This window comes from Pteropus alecto, unplaced genomic scaffold, assembly GCF_000325575.1.
Source record: "Pteropus alecto unplaced genomic scaffold, ASM32557v1 scaffold104, whole genome shotgun sequence".
Taxonomy (NCBI): Eukaryota; Metazoa; Chordata; class Mammalia; order Chiroptera; family Pteropodidae; genus Pteropus; species Pteropus alecto.
The window spans coordinates 5,308,951-5,325,286 of NW_006436664.1; the positions used below are offsets into that span (position 1 = coordinate 5,308,951).

The 16,336-nt window shown below is 32.5% G+C and overlaps 1 protein-coding gene across 4 annotated transcripts in view; it reads left to right on the forward strand.

The window, feature by feature from the left end:
* Positions 1-16,336, forward strand: part of RALGAPA1 (Ral GTPase activating protein catalytic alpha subunit 1) — a 215,854-nt gene that overhangs the window by 166,826 nt on the left and 32,692 nt on the right. For all 4 annotated transcript variants that reach the window (XM_015590611.2, XM_006913471.3, XM_006913472.3 and 1 more), the window contains exons 36-38: positions 1,770-1,925; positions 11,715-11,873; positions 14,432-14,559. In XM_015590611.2, the coding sequence (XP_015446097.1) occupies positions 1,770-1,925; positions 11,715-11,873; positions 14,432-14,559 (443 nt within the window). The remainder of the gene's footprint in view (positions 1-1,769; positions 1,926-11,714; positions 11,874-14,431; positions 14,560-16,336) is intronic.

Sequence of the window (16,336 nt, forward strand, 5' to 3'; positions counted from 1 at the left end):
CTGAAAGTTAGAAGGCAGACCAGCTAGGGACTTTAGGACCAAGGAATGACATGATGATGAGTTCTTAGGGTTTTCTTTTTGCCTTATGTATTCCAAACTTGGAACTGAAGAAACCAGCAACCTAGAAACATCAATGTGCACAGATTTAAAAAAAAAAAAAAACAAACAAACCACTCTCAAGATAGAGTACATGTAGAAAAAAACAAAAGAACATTTAGACAGTAACTGCTCTACACCGGCCAAACACCACAGAAAATACTGTGACCACCCCATCCCCACCCCTGACAGTAAAAGTTGAGTAGGGAGCCTAGACTTCTACCCTCACGAGACTGTAATGAGGTATCCCCAACACCATACCAGAGCAGAATCAGATAGTGTTAGAGAAAGCCAAGTGTTAAGTCAAATATTCATCTTTGCTGGTAACAAGTTCCCTACCCCACCCAGCAGTAATGAGGTGCTCCTACCCCTATCCACTGGAGTAGTTCAGAGGAGGCCTAGAGGAGAATTAGGCCTTTTACTATTACTCGGCAGTAATGTTCAGTATGTCACTGGACACCACATAGGAAGCCAGAACTACTGCCTCCACCTAGAAGTAAAAAAGGATCTCCCCTCCCCAGGTGTCAACAGAGGATTAAGGAGGAACCTGTACTTCTACCTGTACCTGGCCCTAATGGGGTAGTACCACCCCTGCTTCTCTGATGGAGCTGTCACAAAACAGGAGGTTTAAATAAGATTCATAGTCTTATAACATATGACAACATCCAGGCTTTGGTCAGAAATTGTAACAAGAACCAGAAGGGTCTCAAACTGAATGAAAAGATAATAGATGCCAACACAGATGACAGAGATTTTAAAGTGACCATAATACAAATGCAATTAGGAACACAGTTGAAACAAAATGAAAAATAGAAAGTCTGGGCAAAAAACAAGATACAAAGAAAAGCTAAATGGAAATTTTATAACAAAGATATGTTTTGTTCACGTGATACAGAGACTTGTTTTTATAATTCTCCACTTTATCAGATATTCAAATTTTGTTACTTAAAAACATGAATAAGTGATTTCTCTGAGAGGAGGGATAAAAGCAATGTTTAACTTTTTTCTTTTTATTATTTCTTTAATTTTCTACAATGAAGTCAAGTTGCTAGCTTCCGTGCTTCACACAAGTCCAGGGAACATCATCCAATGCAACGACCCTGATATGTATTGTATTTATAATTAGGAAAAAAGATATTTAAAAACCTTTGCACAAATTAATTTGTAGTTTTTTAGTGCATTTCAAGCATAGTTAAGTTCTGCATTTTGATATTTTCTGGGCTATGGTAGGTACTAATAATTAGGAAGGCAGTTTTGATGAATAAATATGACACACAATCATTTTATGTAAGTGATATTACTCTTTTAACTTTTCCTGAAATCATTTCCAGTCTTGTTTTTTGCCACTTGATTTTTGTTCTCTGGACTTGGTGTACCCCCCAGCCTTTACAATTTACCATTAAAACCTAGTAGCCTAACTAAAGATGCATAGTGCACAGCAGTTTTCTTTTCTAATTAACTCATTAATTCGGGATTCTCAAATACTTAAGGAAAAATACTGGTGTGAACAGAGCAGCTCTAATTAATAATTCTGGATCAAGCATTGGTCAGTAACATACAAAAGACTTTTGTTCCCCATGTTTTCGCAAAGTGAAAAATTTGAGTCCTTTTTAATAGGAAGTTTTGAATTTTGTTTAGTCAATTAATATTATGTGTCTCTTCATTGCTTCTAGGTAAATCTTACAAACCATTGTGGTTTCATGGGAGGACTACAGAAAAACAAAAGCACTGGATTGACCACACCATATTTTGCTACCTCTACAGTAGAAGTAATATTTCATGTATCAACAAGAATGCCTTCTGATTCTGATGATTCTTTGACCAAAAAAGTAAGTATTGAGAGAAAAATGTTCAATTAAAATCCTCGTATTTAAGAAAATCAATTAGTCTTTAATTGATCAAGCAGTAATTCTGAGTACTATACTCTTCACCCAATATCATCTGCAGAAATGATTGTTACAGGGCAAACTGTTTTTTCTTAATGATGTAATTGAAGGTTATAGTCTTAACAGTATTCGCGTTCAAGAAAATGGAGCTATGACAAATTAAAAACTTGTATATATATTCAGATTGGCGAAATTTGTACGTGGATAGATATGTTTATATTTATTGATAGAGGGGGAAAATGTCAATTATTACAAAACACTTAAAATATAACATGCTTTATCATAAGTTTTAAAAATAATACAGCCAATAAAATAAGCCTAATTTATAAGAGATACAGTGGAGTGGTTTGGATGGCCTACATCTTTTAAAACCTATACCACCATTTTCCTGTAGCTGGCACCATCATTCAAAAATCATTCTAGTGACCACAGAGATACCTCAGAGTACAGTTGTGTTTCAATCCATGCTTGGTATTGTTAGAGAGAAACATTTTTAAAAGTAAAACCTTTCAAACATTTCTTTGCCTTTTCTTCCTCCTCCTCCTCTTCTTCCTCTATTTATTCAAAACTACTGCTGAATGTAACCAACTTAATATCATAGGTCATTTTACTTGATATTCTGTTGCTTGATATCAGAGCTCTTCACACTTCATTAATAAGCTATGAAAACTGTTCTCTCACACTTTTGAAAAGGAACTTCAGAACTCACAAATATTTCATAAGAATTATTTAATATCCTTGATGCCTTTTGTTTACATTTTAGAATATTGTTGGAAAATTCCTACTAAATGAATAATGATTAGTAAAACTAATATATGGATGCTGATTAAATTGGAATAAGTACTAAAGGTGGAGGTAGTTGATAATTGTAGGAAAGCATGTTCAGTAACAGGTTTCCTATAGAATTTCTTTGCATGTAGTTTTTAGAGGTACAAAATGAGCCTTGAATACTAACAAGAAAAAAGTGAAGAGATGGATTGAAGTAAAACTTCATTAAAACTTTAATTAAGCTCCCGTTCCTTCAACTCATTTTAAATCTCTGAAAATAAGCCGTACCCAAATTAAAGACAATTATGAGTATAGTGCAAAAAGATAAATAATTTTAATCATTAACTTGGCAGTGACTCATATTTATCATTATCATTTTCATAGCTCCATGGATACAACTTTTAAACCCCAGAGCAGAATCTAAAATTAATAGTATCTTAGATTGCAAACATAAGAGCAGAACAAAGTATATCATTTTTTGTTAAAACTTTTTTTTAAAAAAAGATTACGTCTGTATATTTTTACTTCACTGTATTAAACCTGATAATTATATGGTACTTGAACTTTTGTTCCTGCAACCTTTGTAGAAATGTCAAATGAATAAGATTTCTTATTTCCTTCAAAACATTCACAAGGATTTGTCCTTAATTATTTAAGAAGAATCTGAAATGGATGTTTAACAATACATTACCATAACAAAATTAATTTTGTAAATGATAATACTATTTAAGAATTGTTAAATGGTTGAGTTCTTATTAAAATTATACATTTAAATGGTGACATTTTTTAAGTAGTGGATTTATTACAGAAATTTGAGAGATAAAACCTTGGACACTAATAGTTTGTTTCATATTTTTTTTATTGTAAAGTATGTATACAACATGAAATTTACCCTTAACCATTTTTAAATGTACAGTTCATTGGCATGAAGTCTATTTACAGTGTTATACAACCATCACAGGCATCCATTTCCAGAACTTTCTTATATTCATCTAGTTCAAAATACTTAATTTTCTTTTGAGAATTCTTTGACCCATATGTTATTTAGAAGTGTGTTGTTTAATCTCCAAGCATTTTGAAATTCAAAATGTCACTGCTTTCACATATACAGTACCTACCAGGTAATAGTGAAACCTCTCAAAATTGTAAACAATATAAAATAAAGCAATGTTACTTTGGAAGGTATAGTTTTCTTGAGTAGTAATTTAAATCACTTTAAGTAAAATCGTTTCTATCAACATTGGGACTTAATTGAAACATTTCACTTAATTCAGTAGAAAGGAAAATTTTACCTGGTCTCAGAATTCAGTATAACTCTTCTAAAGCTTCTTTTTATAGAAATCAAAAATACTTAACATTTATTTCTCTGTATAATGAGTTTTCCTTTTCCCCATTCTCTATGGCTCTTGCCCTTAATCTGCTCCTTAGAGTCCTAGTATGTCAGATTTTTCTAAGTAACAGGCTTATATTTTAGCCCTATTATAGTACCAATTTCTTTTTAATAAAAGGTTAAATGTTTAAACTTAATCATAGAAACCAGTTGTCTCATACCAGTTCTCCTTAATAAAAAATCACTTTCTGTATTGGCATTTTTTCTCCTGAATTTAATAAATTCCACATTAGTGGTAATAAGTTGAGGCCTAGAACATGTGTCCTATTACAAATGAACAATTGGATATCATTAGGTTGTCCCCCTTTCCTTTGTACATATATCTTTAGTGTGTTAATCCATTCAGTAGACACATTAATGAGCACTGGTTGAAGTGTAATATTGGAGGATAGAAGGCTCGTTGACCTCAGCATGGAGTTTAATACCTCTAATTAAATTAGATAGTCGACAGTCAGTATAAAGAAATAGCCATGCCTCTGGCAAGCAAGAATTATTTATGATTCTGGTTCTTTGTTTTAGACTTGAATGGAGAAAATCATTTATATTTATTTTATAGAAACTAATTTTAGTTCTCACTTTTTATTTAAAATATCGTGTGATGGTTTTATAAATTATTTTTAAGCATTTTATTTTCTCAGAATGAGAGGTAAATATCCTTGAAGCTGTTTAATTGTTACGTTTTATTTCTTGTAATGGGAAACTTTTTCAAAGCTTAAGACAGTTGCAGCAGTTTTTACAACATAGACTATACTTTTTGAACAAATTAACCAAGCATTCAGTCTAACAAAGTAGTCTCTCTTAGATATATTATGCCACCTTATCAAAAATCCTGAATATAACCATAGTCCAAGCCATCTGTTCTATAAATTATCTCTACCTGAGGAAGATTAATAGAAAATGGTTAAAAATAATTTCCACTTAACTGAGATTATTCACCTCTAAAAATCAAAAGTGCTACAGCATTGGTATAAAGTGTTCACAGGAGCTTGTCTCATTTCCTCTGTCTCCTTGTTCTAGCCACTTGCTGATACTCTGCTTCATAGGTAGCTGAATCATCCTTTTAGGAGTTTGATGAAGATCAAGTTGAGATAATTGTAACATACTTAGTTGGACTCTCTAGTTTATCTATCATTTCCTGGACCCCCCAAAAGAGGAGAAAGAAGCCTGTTATTGCTAAGTCAGTTTCCTCTGAAATACTGTTAGTGTAATGGACAGCATTTAATTCTCTTTTGAAATTTGGTCATAGTAGTTTCACAAATAAATGAGCTTTATAGACCTGTTGGGTCTAGCTTTAATTTTAAATCTATTTTTCTTTATTTTATTTAGAAATAAAAATTGCAATATACTTTGCTTTCCAAAGAACTGTATGCTAATTATAGTCTAGAAAATGAATTCAAAACCAATTTAAGGAATAACAAAATTTTCATTATTTCAGTAAAAGTGTAGTTAATATAATAGTTAATAAATGCTATGGAGTTATATTCATAATTTCAGTCCCAAATATAACAACCTTACATAAAATAATTATTTTTTAATATCATAGACTCTACCCTTAACCCCAATTTCTATAAATATAATCCTGATGACAAGAATAGAGGATAGAGAAACCAGAAAATGTAAATGGTTCAGAGTAAATTTATCTCACCACTGTGAATGATATAGCAATGACTTCTCCTTGCATGTAGAATAAAATTTGAATTCTTCACTGTGGCCTTCAGCGCCCTGTATGACTTGGCCACCTGCCTGCCTACCTCTCTGATCTCATCTTCTGTCACTTTCTTTTCATTTGCCACAATCTGGCTTCAGTGGATCTCGTTCTAACCTGCCAGCATGTCAAGCTTATTCCCATCTCAATAGCTGTGCACTTACTGTTCTATTTGAAATGCTCTTTCTTCACATCAATCAGGCTTTCTCATTTTCATTTTTCTAATCTCAGCCTCATATGACAATTCCTCAGAGAGAGCTTTCCAGACCATCCTAGTTAAAGAAGGTTCCTTCACCCAGTAACACTATCACATTACCCTGTTTTTATTTTCTTTATAACACTTTTCACCATCAAAATGGCATATTTAGATGAGAGCCATAATTACAGATAATTCTGGTTTTATGCTATGTACTATGTAATGATAGAAAAAAGTTTGCCAAGTACTATGATTTATCTTTTCAATAGTCAGCAGTATTGAGTGCCCACTCTGCTAAGGTATCATAAACTAGATGTTGTGCCTATTGCTTCAAGAAGCTTTTCTTAATTTATTAAAAATGAATGATACAGAGAAGAAATGAACATATGAAAACATGATTGACTATAAGAATGTGTACAAAAGTATATATTTTCACGTTTGAGGAGTATATGATGCTGTATTTTTGCTATATATGAGTATCTAGAAGATGGGGGAAAGCATGAGGGCTTGAGGCAGTGAGTATTACTCAGTTTCAGTTTATGCGTGTATACCACTATCTCCTGAAGTAACTTAATTAGCTTCTCCATTCTTCAGGTACCATTACAGATGAGTTTTTCTTGTTACTTGCATTTGGGGAAGTGTATTTAGAGCATTATCTAAATCATTAATTATTCATTTATTGCTTAGTTACTTTATTCTCTTCCACTGGACTTGAAGCTTTGTGAGAGCAGAGACTATGTTTATCCTCACTGTTGTATCTGCAATAGCTAGCACAGCGCATTTACTCAGCTCTCATCATTTTCTGATTGAAAGAAAATGGATAAGAAGGAAGAAGAGAAGGAAGAGAGAAGGCCTTTTAGGACCTCATAAACTAGTCCAGGTGTACAGGATGAGTGGCATCTGAACTAGGGCAACAATAGAGGAAATAGGAAGGCAAGTACAAAAAAGGAATATGATATTTTTTTAAAAAAAAATGAAGAGCTCGTTAGAGATACAGTAGGAAAAACAGTAATTGAAGACTTTCAGATTTTAACTTTGAGTAATTATAATTAGTCATTAGATGCTTTTAACTGAAATGGGGAAGTCATAGAATAAGCTGACTTTGTGAAAGAGACAATAAAGTTACTTTACGTGAATTCTAGTCTTCAGCTCCAATTGAATGATATTTTATGGCACAGAGGAAATCTAGAATTGACTCTGGAATTTCTGCTGATAATCATGAAAAATGAGAATACTGCCATAAGATAGGCAAATATCTGATTTCCATAAAAAGACATTGAGCACACCACCAACTACAAAAATTACTAACATTCATGAGCTCCATGTCAATGCCTGGCAAAATAGGATTATTAAACAGATGGTTTGTGAGCACTTAGGTAATGAAGTAGTGATCATTAGGAGCCACCATGAGTTCACCATAACAAATCACATCAAAGTAACTTAATTTGTTTTAATAGGATTACTAGATCAGGGAAGGCCATAGACAGTATAAAGCATTTAACTAAGGTATTTGTTGTAGACAAGTTGAAGAAATGTTGTCTTAATAATAGTTTAGTTAGTATACTTATAACTAGTTTTTATAACCTTATCTAGAGACATAAATTAATTATTTAATAAGAGACAATATAGGGAAGTGGTAAAAAGTATGGTTTCTGGAACTAGTCTGCCTGGATTTAAATTCTGGCTCAGACACTTACTAGTTATGTGACCTTAGGCAAGTTGCTTTACCTTTTTAAGCTTCAATTCCTCACTTGTAAAAACAGAGGTAAAAATAATTATATTTACTTTGTGGCATTGTAAAAATTATCACAAAGCACTTAGAATAGTAAACATTTAATAAATATGGATTTTTTTTTTTTTTAACCAGGCGAAACGTGTAATGACTTGCTATAAGGTTCTTCTTACCCAAAACTGTCACATTTGACATTGTTATCCAAAATCTAAATGAAGACACAAGACTTCGAATTTAAGGATAACCCAAATCTGGGAGAGAGGCAACACAATGAATAGCAGAATCAGGCTAAAAAAAGACCTTGATAGGCTTAAAGATAATCTGAACCTAGCAAGGTAAAATTTAATAAGAATAAATATGAACTCCCCTCATTAGTTCTAGCAGTCAGTTGTACCTGCTTAAAAGAACTTTGTGAGGAAAAGACTTAAGGATTGAAATTGACAACAATTTCTATTTGAGCCAACATGTAAAAATTTAGAAAATAATTTCATGAACAGAATAAGTAGTAGTGTTCCCACTAGGGGCTGATCGTATTAGAACATATATTAATTCTAGACACTACAGTTTAATATAAACATCGATGAACTGAGGTGATATTCCAGGATAGTAAATAGGTTTATAAACTATAAGAGGAGGAACTAAGGACACTTTTAACCTGGAAAAGCGGAAATATATTTTAAACTGATCTTCAGATATCTGAAAAGATAATACATAGAATGTAAGTTGGATTTATTTGTTAAGCCTCATTTTGGAAGAACTAGCTTTAAGAAGGCAGATTCTAGCTTAGTATGAAGAATGTTCTAACAATGGTAGCTCTTTAAAAATAAATGGGCTGATTTGTCGATTTGTAAGATTCCTAACCTTAGATGTATTCGCGAAGAGACAGGATTACTTGTCAGAAATATTGCAGTGGGAGTTCCTGAATTAGGTGGAAAATTAGAGCTTTAAGGTCTCTTTCAGTGCTAATATTTTATAATGGTTTGAGGACTTTGATTCTACACGTGTTGAATTTCACTTAACTGCTTTATCTTCATAAATTGATAATGGTAATCAGCAGCCTATGTACCTTGAATTCCAAAATAATTTCAGCAGCAGTAGAAAGAGAATTTGGAAGAGCAGTTGGTTGCTAGTGATTTTAACAGACCTATCCCATGTGCAGAAGTCTTGTGTTCTATTTTAGAAGTGATTGGCATCTGGATACAAAAACAGAGGTAGGAATTCCTTTGAATGTTTTCAGAGTATAGGAAAACCTGCTGAGTATATGTAGGACACAATCTTATAAGCCCTTAAGAAATAAAGAATAAGTAAAATAAATATAAAATATTATATAAATTTTTATGTCAAATACACTTCTGAAATTTCTCTTAACTGTTAAAACCCAAAATTGATTTTTTCAGTATCTTTCAAAAATTTCTAAGATACATAGCAATGATTAGCAATTTCTCAATTTGTGTTTAATCATTATATAGCAGGTTTTAAAGACAAAGATATAAAAACATGGCTCATCATGATAGCATGTAATAATTATTAGCATTCGAATATAAATAATAAGGGATGTGTTCTTGAAGCTTTTCCCTTAAAATGCTTGTACATGTTTAGAATGGCTTTGTTATAGACATGGTTCTGTGCCACAAATATCTTCATTACAACATTTCGGTTGAAATGTATTGTTCTTTTCCATTAAACTTCTATAACAGACTTTTAATACTCTGTGGTAGATATTTGAAGATAAGCCTTGATTATAATATAAAACTACAGTTGCCCTTTTCTCTTGTTTTTTAGATAAGTGGGCACTAGAAATTATAGATAGCTTTGGCAAGAGTTCAAGGGTTAATGTAGCAGATAAATAAAAGGAATTTTCTGTAAATTGAGACCTGCATTATTTCAGTTGTCCTGTCTTACCTAACCTAACTCATTTAATTTTAAAAAGTAAATACTTAAATTCTTCCTGACAGTGTGCTCAGCTTTTACTATCGTTTATTACTTCAATTATACTTGATATCACTTAGAACAATCTGCCATTTAGAAATCTCAGTATAGCCTGGAGCTTAGTATTAGATCTGGCTGCTATTGTAACATGTACAGCATATGACATTAATGTATCAAAATTAGATTGGATCATCCCTCCTGGTTAAATTTATTTCACATTTCTTTTGTATTCAGTTAACATAAACCTATTAGGGAAGCTGACACATGGGGATGGCTGTATAGGAAGGATATTTTTAAAGTATTTTGATTAAAAAATGAAATTATAAAATCATGGCTTTTCTGAGTTGTGTAATCTTTTTTGGTTTTTAAAGATGTCATAAAGCCCAAGTCCTGCATTTATATCATTCAGGTGTGCATGATATAAATAATTAGAATTAAAACTTAAATAATATTTTGACATTTGAGTCTTACCATCATGTATTTAGAGCAATAAGCACATTTATGGTTTCCAAAAAAGACAGAAGAATTAACTTAATCTACTTAATCCTAAAAAGAAAATCTTCTTTAAAAGAAAATAAAAACCTTTATATTACATTTTTTAAATAATAGATTCTCATCTATAGATTTAGCTGGGCACTGTCTTTAAAGTAATACCTGCCTCTATCTTACAGTCCATCAGAGTATCTGAGAAGGCATTTCTTGCTTAGGAATACAAATTTTAAAGTTCAGGAATTTACCTTGTATTCTCAAATACTTAATGATATTCATATTGATTAGAATTTTCCAAAGAGATCAATGTTGGAGACTTTAAGAAACATTAGAACACTGGTTCTTGGCTTTTTTTTTTTTTTTTGTATTATATACTCCTACGTTGATAGACTCTCTCCTCAGAAAAATACACAAATAAAATTTTACAAATAAGTTTCAAATATTCACAGACCCCTTGAATCCAGGTTAAGAACTCCAGGGTTAAAACAGAAGAGAAACTTTCATGAATTGGGACTTAACTCCTTTCTTTAAAGTATACATTTACCTTTTTTTCTACCCTGTGGTATTTAAGCCAAAATAAATTGCATATTTCAGATATAGCCTAAATATTAGCTCATACTAAAAATATTAATGACACTTATCCTAGGTTTCTCTTATAGATTTTCCCATCTACAATGTGTCCAGTTATCTGAAAGTAATAGAAAAGCACATGTGAGATATGCACCAAAAAAGGACTCAGATGTTTGCAATGGCAGAATCGATAAATGTACTCCGATAACCAAACTTTATATTAAAATACATCTTTATACAGTAATCTCTATGAAGAAAAGGCTAATGGGCATTAAGTTCATTTTCCTAATATCTTTTTAGAAATTCAGCCTTTGGACACTTTGCTTTTTTATAATTTTAATCACCATAATGTCAGCTCTCTGACTGCCAAAAACATTTTTGTAAGCATCACAAATAGTTAAATAACATCTTGAGAGTCTTTTTGGGAGAATGTCATAGGCAAAGAAAACCTGGAAATAAATTTGTTAAAACAAATGTAGTCAACTTTCTCATACTCAATAGGTGGTTACCTAATTTATGAATTATCTATTTCTTTTACTTCTCTTCTTGTTTCCTCTTTTAGGCCAGTTCACTGTTTAGTAGCACTTCCAGAGAGTGATCAGAAAAGAAAGAAAAATCTTAAATCAGTCATTTTTTAAAAACACTCTTTTAAACAGTCTTTTAAAAGGTTTGGTAGTAGAGAATTGATGTAATTGCTGGTTAAGAAGAATATTTGGGGTGTATGTAATATTTTCCTAAGTTCTCTGTTTCCCACTGAACTATATAGACCATTAAAAATTATCCGGTCCTCTGCAGTGTCTCCTAATTTCTTTGAGTGTTTGCGTTTCAGCTGTTGTGAAAAACGGCCAAATGAAATTTTTAAAATATAGTTTATTTCTTTACCTTTTAATCTTTTTTATAGTATGTTGTCAGTAGCTGTATGACTACTGTGAACTATTTTCTTGGTTTTCCAGTTGAGACATTTAGGAAATGATGAAGTTCACATTGTTTGGTCAGAGCATACTAGAGACTACAGGAGAGGAATTATTCCTACAGAATTCGGCGATGTCCTTATTGTAATATATCCAATGAAAAATCACATGTTCAGTATCCAGATAATGAAAAAACCAGAGGTAAGAATGTCTTATCTTACATTTTAATAATATATTTTGAGTTCTATATGGGTTTGTGAGTTTCTTTCCTTCTTTCAGAAGGATTAGACTAGGCATCAAGTTGTAAAAGTGGTGGGAAATGAGACTTATAGCGATGTGAGTTGTTTTAGTTTGGTTCAGAAGGAGCTGAAACAAAAGTAGCAAGAAATGGAGTTCAAATGGGAGAAGGCTTGGTAATGCCAGTGTGGAAGTTCCTTTATGCTAAACTCAGAAAAGGGTTTACCTTTTATTAAGGGGTTAATATTCAAAATATATAAAGAACTCATACAGCTCAATAACAACAACAACAAAAAACAGTCCAGTTAAAAAATGGGCAGAAGACCTGAATAGATTTTTCTCCAAAGAGGAAATACAGATTGCCACTAGACATATGAAAAGGTGCTCAAGGTCACCAGTCATCAGAGAAATGCAAATTAAAACCACAATAAGATATCATTTCACACCTGTCAGAATGGTTGTCATCAGTAAATCAAAGAACAAGTATTGGCGACGATGCAGAGAAAAGGGAACCCTCATACACTGCTAGTGAGATTGCAAATTGGTACAGCCACAATGGAAAACAGTCCGGCGTGTCCTCAAAAATTTAAAAATGGATCTACCTTTTGACCCAGCAGTTTATCCAAAGAAAACCAAAACAATAATTCATAAAGATTTATGCATTTGTTATTTGTTCACGGCAGCACAATTTACAGTAGCCAAGGTATGGAAGCAACCTAAATGCCCATCAACAGATGATTAGATAAAGAAGTTCTGGTTCATGTATACAGTGGAATATTACTCAGCCATTAAAACAAAAATGAAATCCTACCATTTGCAACGACATAGACTTAGAGGTTAGAGTCAGACAGAAAGATAAATAAGTATGATTTCACTCATGCAGAATCTAAGGAACAAAAAGAACTAATCAAAAACAGACTCACAAATATAGAGGACAGTCTTATGATGGCCAGAGGGGAGGGAGGGGGCTGGGGAATGGAGTGAAGGGTTAAAGAAGTACAAATTAGTAGTCGATAGATAGTCACGGGGATGGCAGCACAACCTAGGGAATGCAGCCAATAGTAATGTAGTGGCTACATGTAGAGCCAGACGGAAGATAATCAGAGGGATCGTTTATATAATTATAAATTATATAAATGTCTCACTATTTTGAAAAAATAAGGATAATTACCATTTCCTAAAAGTCACAGTAAGAAGTAGTCATTCCCCTTAGAAGAGAAACTTACGATTTCTACATTTTTGTTGATACATCTTACTAAGATTACATGATTAGTTATGTCACTTAGTGAGAATTATAAAAAGTTAAAAATAGCCAAGTAGAGACATGGTTCCATAGTGTAGCGGTTAGCGCGTCTGCTTTACACGCAGAAGGTCCTGAGTTCACACCCCAGTGGAGCCACGGTCCATGGTCTACGGCCATGCAACCCTGAACAAGCCCGATGTCTGTCTCGGAAGCTAAGCAAGGTTGGGCCTGGTTAGTACTTGGATGGGAGACCACCTAGGAAGACCAGATGCTATAGGCATAAATAATAATAAAGTAAAATAAAATAGCCAAGTAGATCTAGTTGGAAGTCTTAACTGTAAGATTGGAACTTGCTTACAGAAGTATTTTCTTTGAAAATAATAAGTTTGGTAGTATTCTGGTGTCTTTCCTTTTTTTTTAATTGAATACTTCTATAGAAAACTTTCTGACAGTTGATCAGAAAGTTTTCTGATCTAAGAAATCTAACAAATTTCTTAAATTGGATTAAGCTTCCCATGTGTGAATTTAAGCTTGTGGCCAGGTATTTTTAGGGTTCATCTAAACCAGAAGTCAGCAAACTATAGCCCACTTCCTATTGTTGTACAAACCAAAAGCTAAGAATTATTTTACATTTTGATGGGTTTTTTTTTTTTTATTAAAAAAAATCAAAGAAGAATATACAGCAGAGCAGTATGTGGCCACAAGCCTAAAATATTTTCTGTATATCCACAGCTCATATTCTTGCCTTCAGTTGTCATTTGTACCAACCATATTCAAATAGAATAACTTGAAATTGTCAGTCACCTAATAAAAATGACAGTTTTCAAAACAGATTTTTTTTCCTAATAAACCATGTAATTAAAGTGTTTTAGATTCTGTAGTAAAGCTAGTTGTCACATAAAAATAATAAACTAACTGCAGTCTATAACAATATATATCTTTCTGTGTTTACTCACTGAAAGAGTTTATTTCCTGTGTTAGATTTTTTGTACAATTGAAGCCACAAAAACTTGAAAATCGGCAGGAAGTATAAATTATTTAGTCAGTAACATGAAGCGCACAGTTCTTTTAAAAGGAAACTAGATTTTTGGCATTGTTTATTTATTGTCCTAGTGAATGAATGACCCATCGTGGAAAAGAATTGAATAGTATTTCTGCTGAAGGAAGAACTAAAGGAAAAGCAAAAAAAAAAAAACTTTTTTATGCAAACAGTGTCTTGATCTTATTTACAGTTTTTCTCCAATTTAAGTATAAAATTATGTTCTAATTTTTCAATCAGGTTCCCTTCTTTGGCCCACTTTTTGATGGTGCTATTGTGAATGGAAAGGTCCTACCCATTATGGTTCGAGCAACAGCTCTAAATGCAAGCCGTGCTCTGAAGTCACTGATTCCACTGTATCAAAATTTGTATCCTTTTTAACAGTATGGTTTCTACCTAACGTGTGTTTATTCTACAAGGTAAATATTTCTTATGTGTTAAGACCTTTGAATTTCTGTTTATTAATATATAAATGGTGGAGTTCCTCCCCAGTATTTGAATATTTTTGATATTTGAGTGATGTATTTTCTTTTACATACTTTTACATCATTACTTATCTTTTGGTTAATTAATTAGAGATCCATTATGTGCTATTCCAGATGTGCAGAAATAACTAAAACATCTTTGCAAAGTACTTAGTCTCATTGAAGAAATAAACTGTTTTCAATATATGTACATATATAGAGTATAGGGTGTAATACAGTTATGCAGTGTTCTGGAAGTGTAATAACAAGAGCCCTCATTCAGCTGGAAGGGGTGGTGGTGTCAGGAAACACTTCTGGAAAATGTGAGGACGAGTGTATCTTCAAGAATGGTTTAAGAGGTCATCGGGTAGATGAGATTAAGAGCATTCCAGAAGCAAAGGGAACAACATAGAGACATGGAAGTATTAGAGGATATGGAGTGTTTAAGAACATGGTTTCTAGAGCCAGATTGCCTAGACTTAGGTGCTGACCACCCCTTTCTTACCTATGTAGCTTTGGGCAAGTTATTTAACCTCTCTCAGCCTCAATTTCCTTATATATAAAATGAAAATGATAATATCTAGCTCATGGTGTTATAAGAACTGAATGAATCAGTAAGCATAAAGCTCTTAGAACAGTGCCTGGAACTATGTATACAGTTTTAAATTTTAAATCATTTTCTGATATTCCTTTCTAAAATAGGTTTGTATTTTCCTTTACCTTTTCTATATGATTAAAAACATATTAATTATCTTTCTTTTATATAATAAATTATAGATTTAAGCTTTACAGGGTAGGCTTTTTAAAATATTCTTTGTTTTATTCTACCTGAAATGGATTTATTATAAGTCTGCTACATACATTTTCTCTTTTTGATGAAAATTGACTAAAGCAGTCTGGTTCCTAAGTAATTTCTCAGGTATTCTGATACTGTGAAATGGAATTATAGGTGGATCGTGGCATGTTTTGTTGTTTAAACTTAATGACATAGCATTTCTTATTTATGGCAGTTATATCTTCACTTACTTTAAGCTGAAAACTCAGATTTGAAGTCATTGTAGTGAATGTAAAGATTCAGTTTATTATTTCCTATCTCTAGAAAGGTAACTAATTTTATAAGGAACATATCCCCACTAATTTTATTCATATTGTCAGCTCCAGTGAAGTTGTCTTCTCTCTGACCTTTGCCTCTTTACAGTTCGCCTGATGTTGATGTTCATCTTGAGGTTAGTGTCCTCTACCATTTTACTTAAGACACAGTTGAAAAAATGCCTTAAATCTTTGGGGAAAATGGTGAGAGAGATTAGCTTGTACTACAAAACTGTATTTGCCTCTTGTGTCATACAAGAACTCGATTTATTGAGCAAACACAAACTATATGTGGCCTAAGGTTCAAATAACATTTAGGATGCATACCAAGTACTTAAAAAATGCAGAATTAAAAGTGTTGGGGATATTACTTAATTTCTTTCTCCTGTACCTAAATTCATTCTCTAGAGAGCTATTTCAGATTTGCATGTTACTCTAGAGGTGTGAGAGCTGGATTCGCAGTTAGAAAACATTGATTTTAATTCAAGCTCTGCCTCGTGATCTTGACCCAGTAATAGAATTTCTAAACCTTACTTTCCTCATCTGTAAAAAAAGATTTTAATACCCATCTTGGAATTGTTGTGAAGATGAA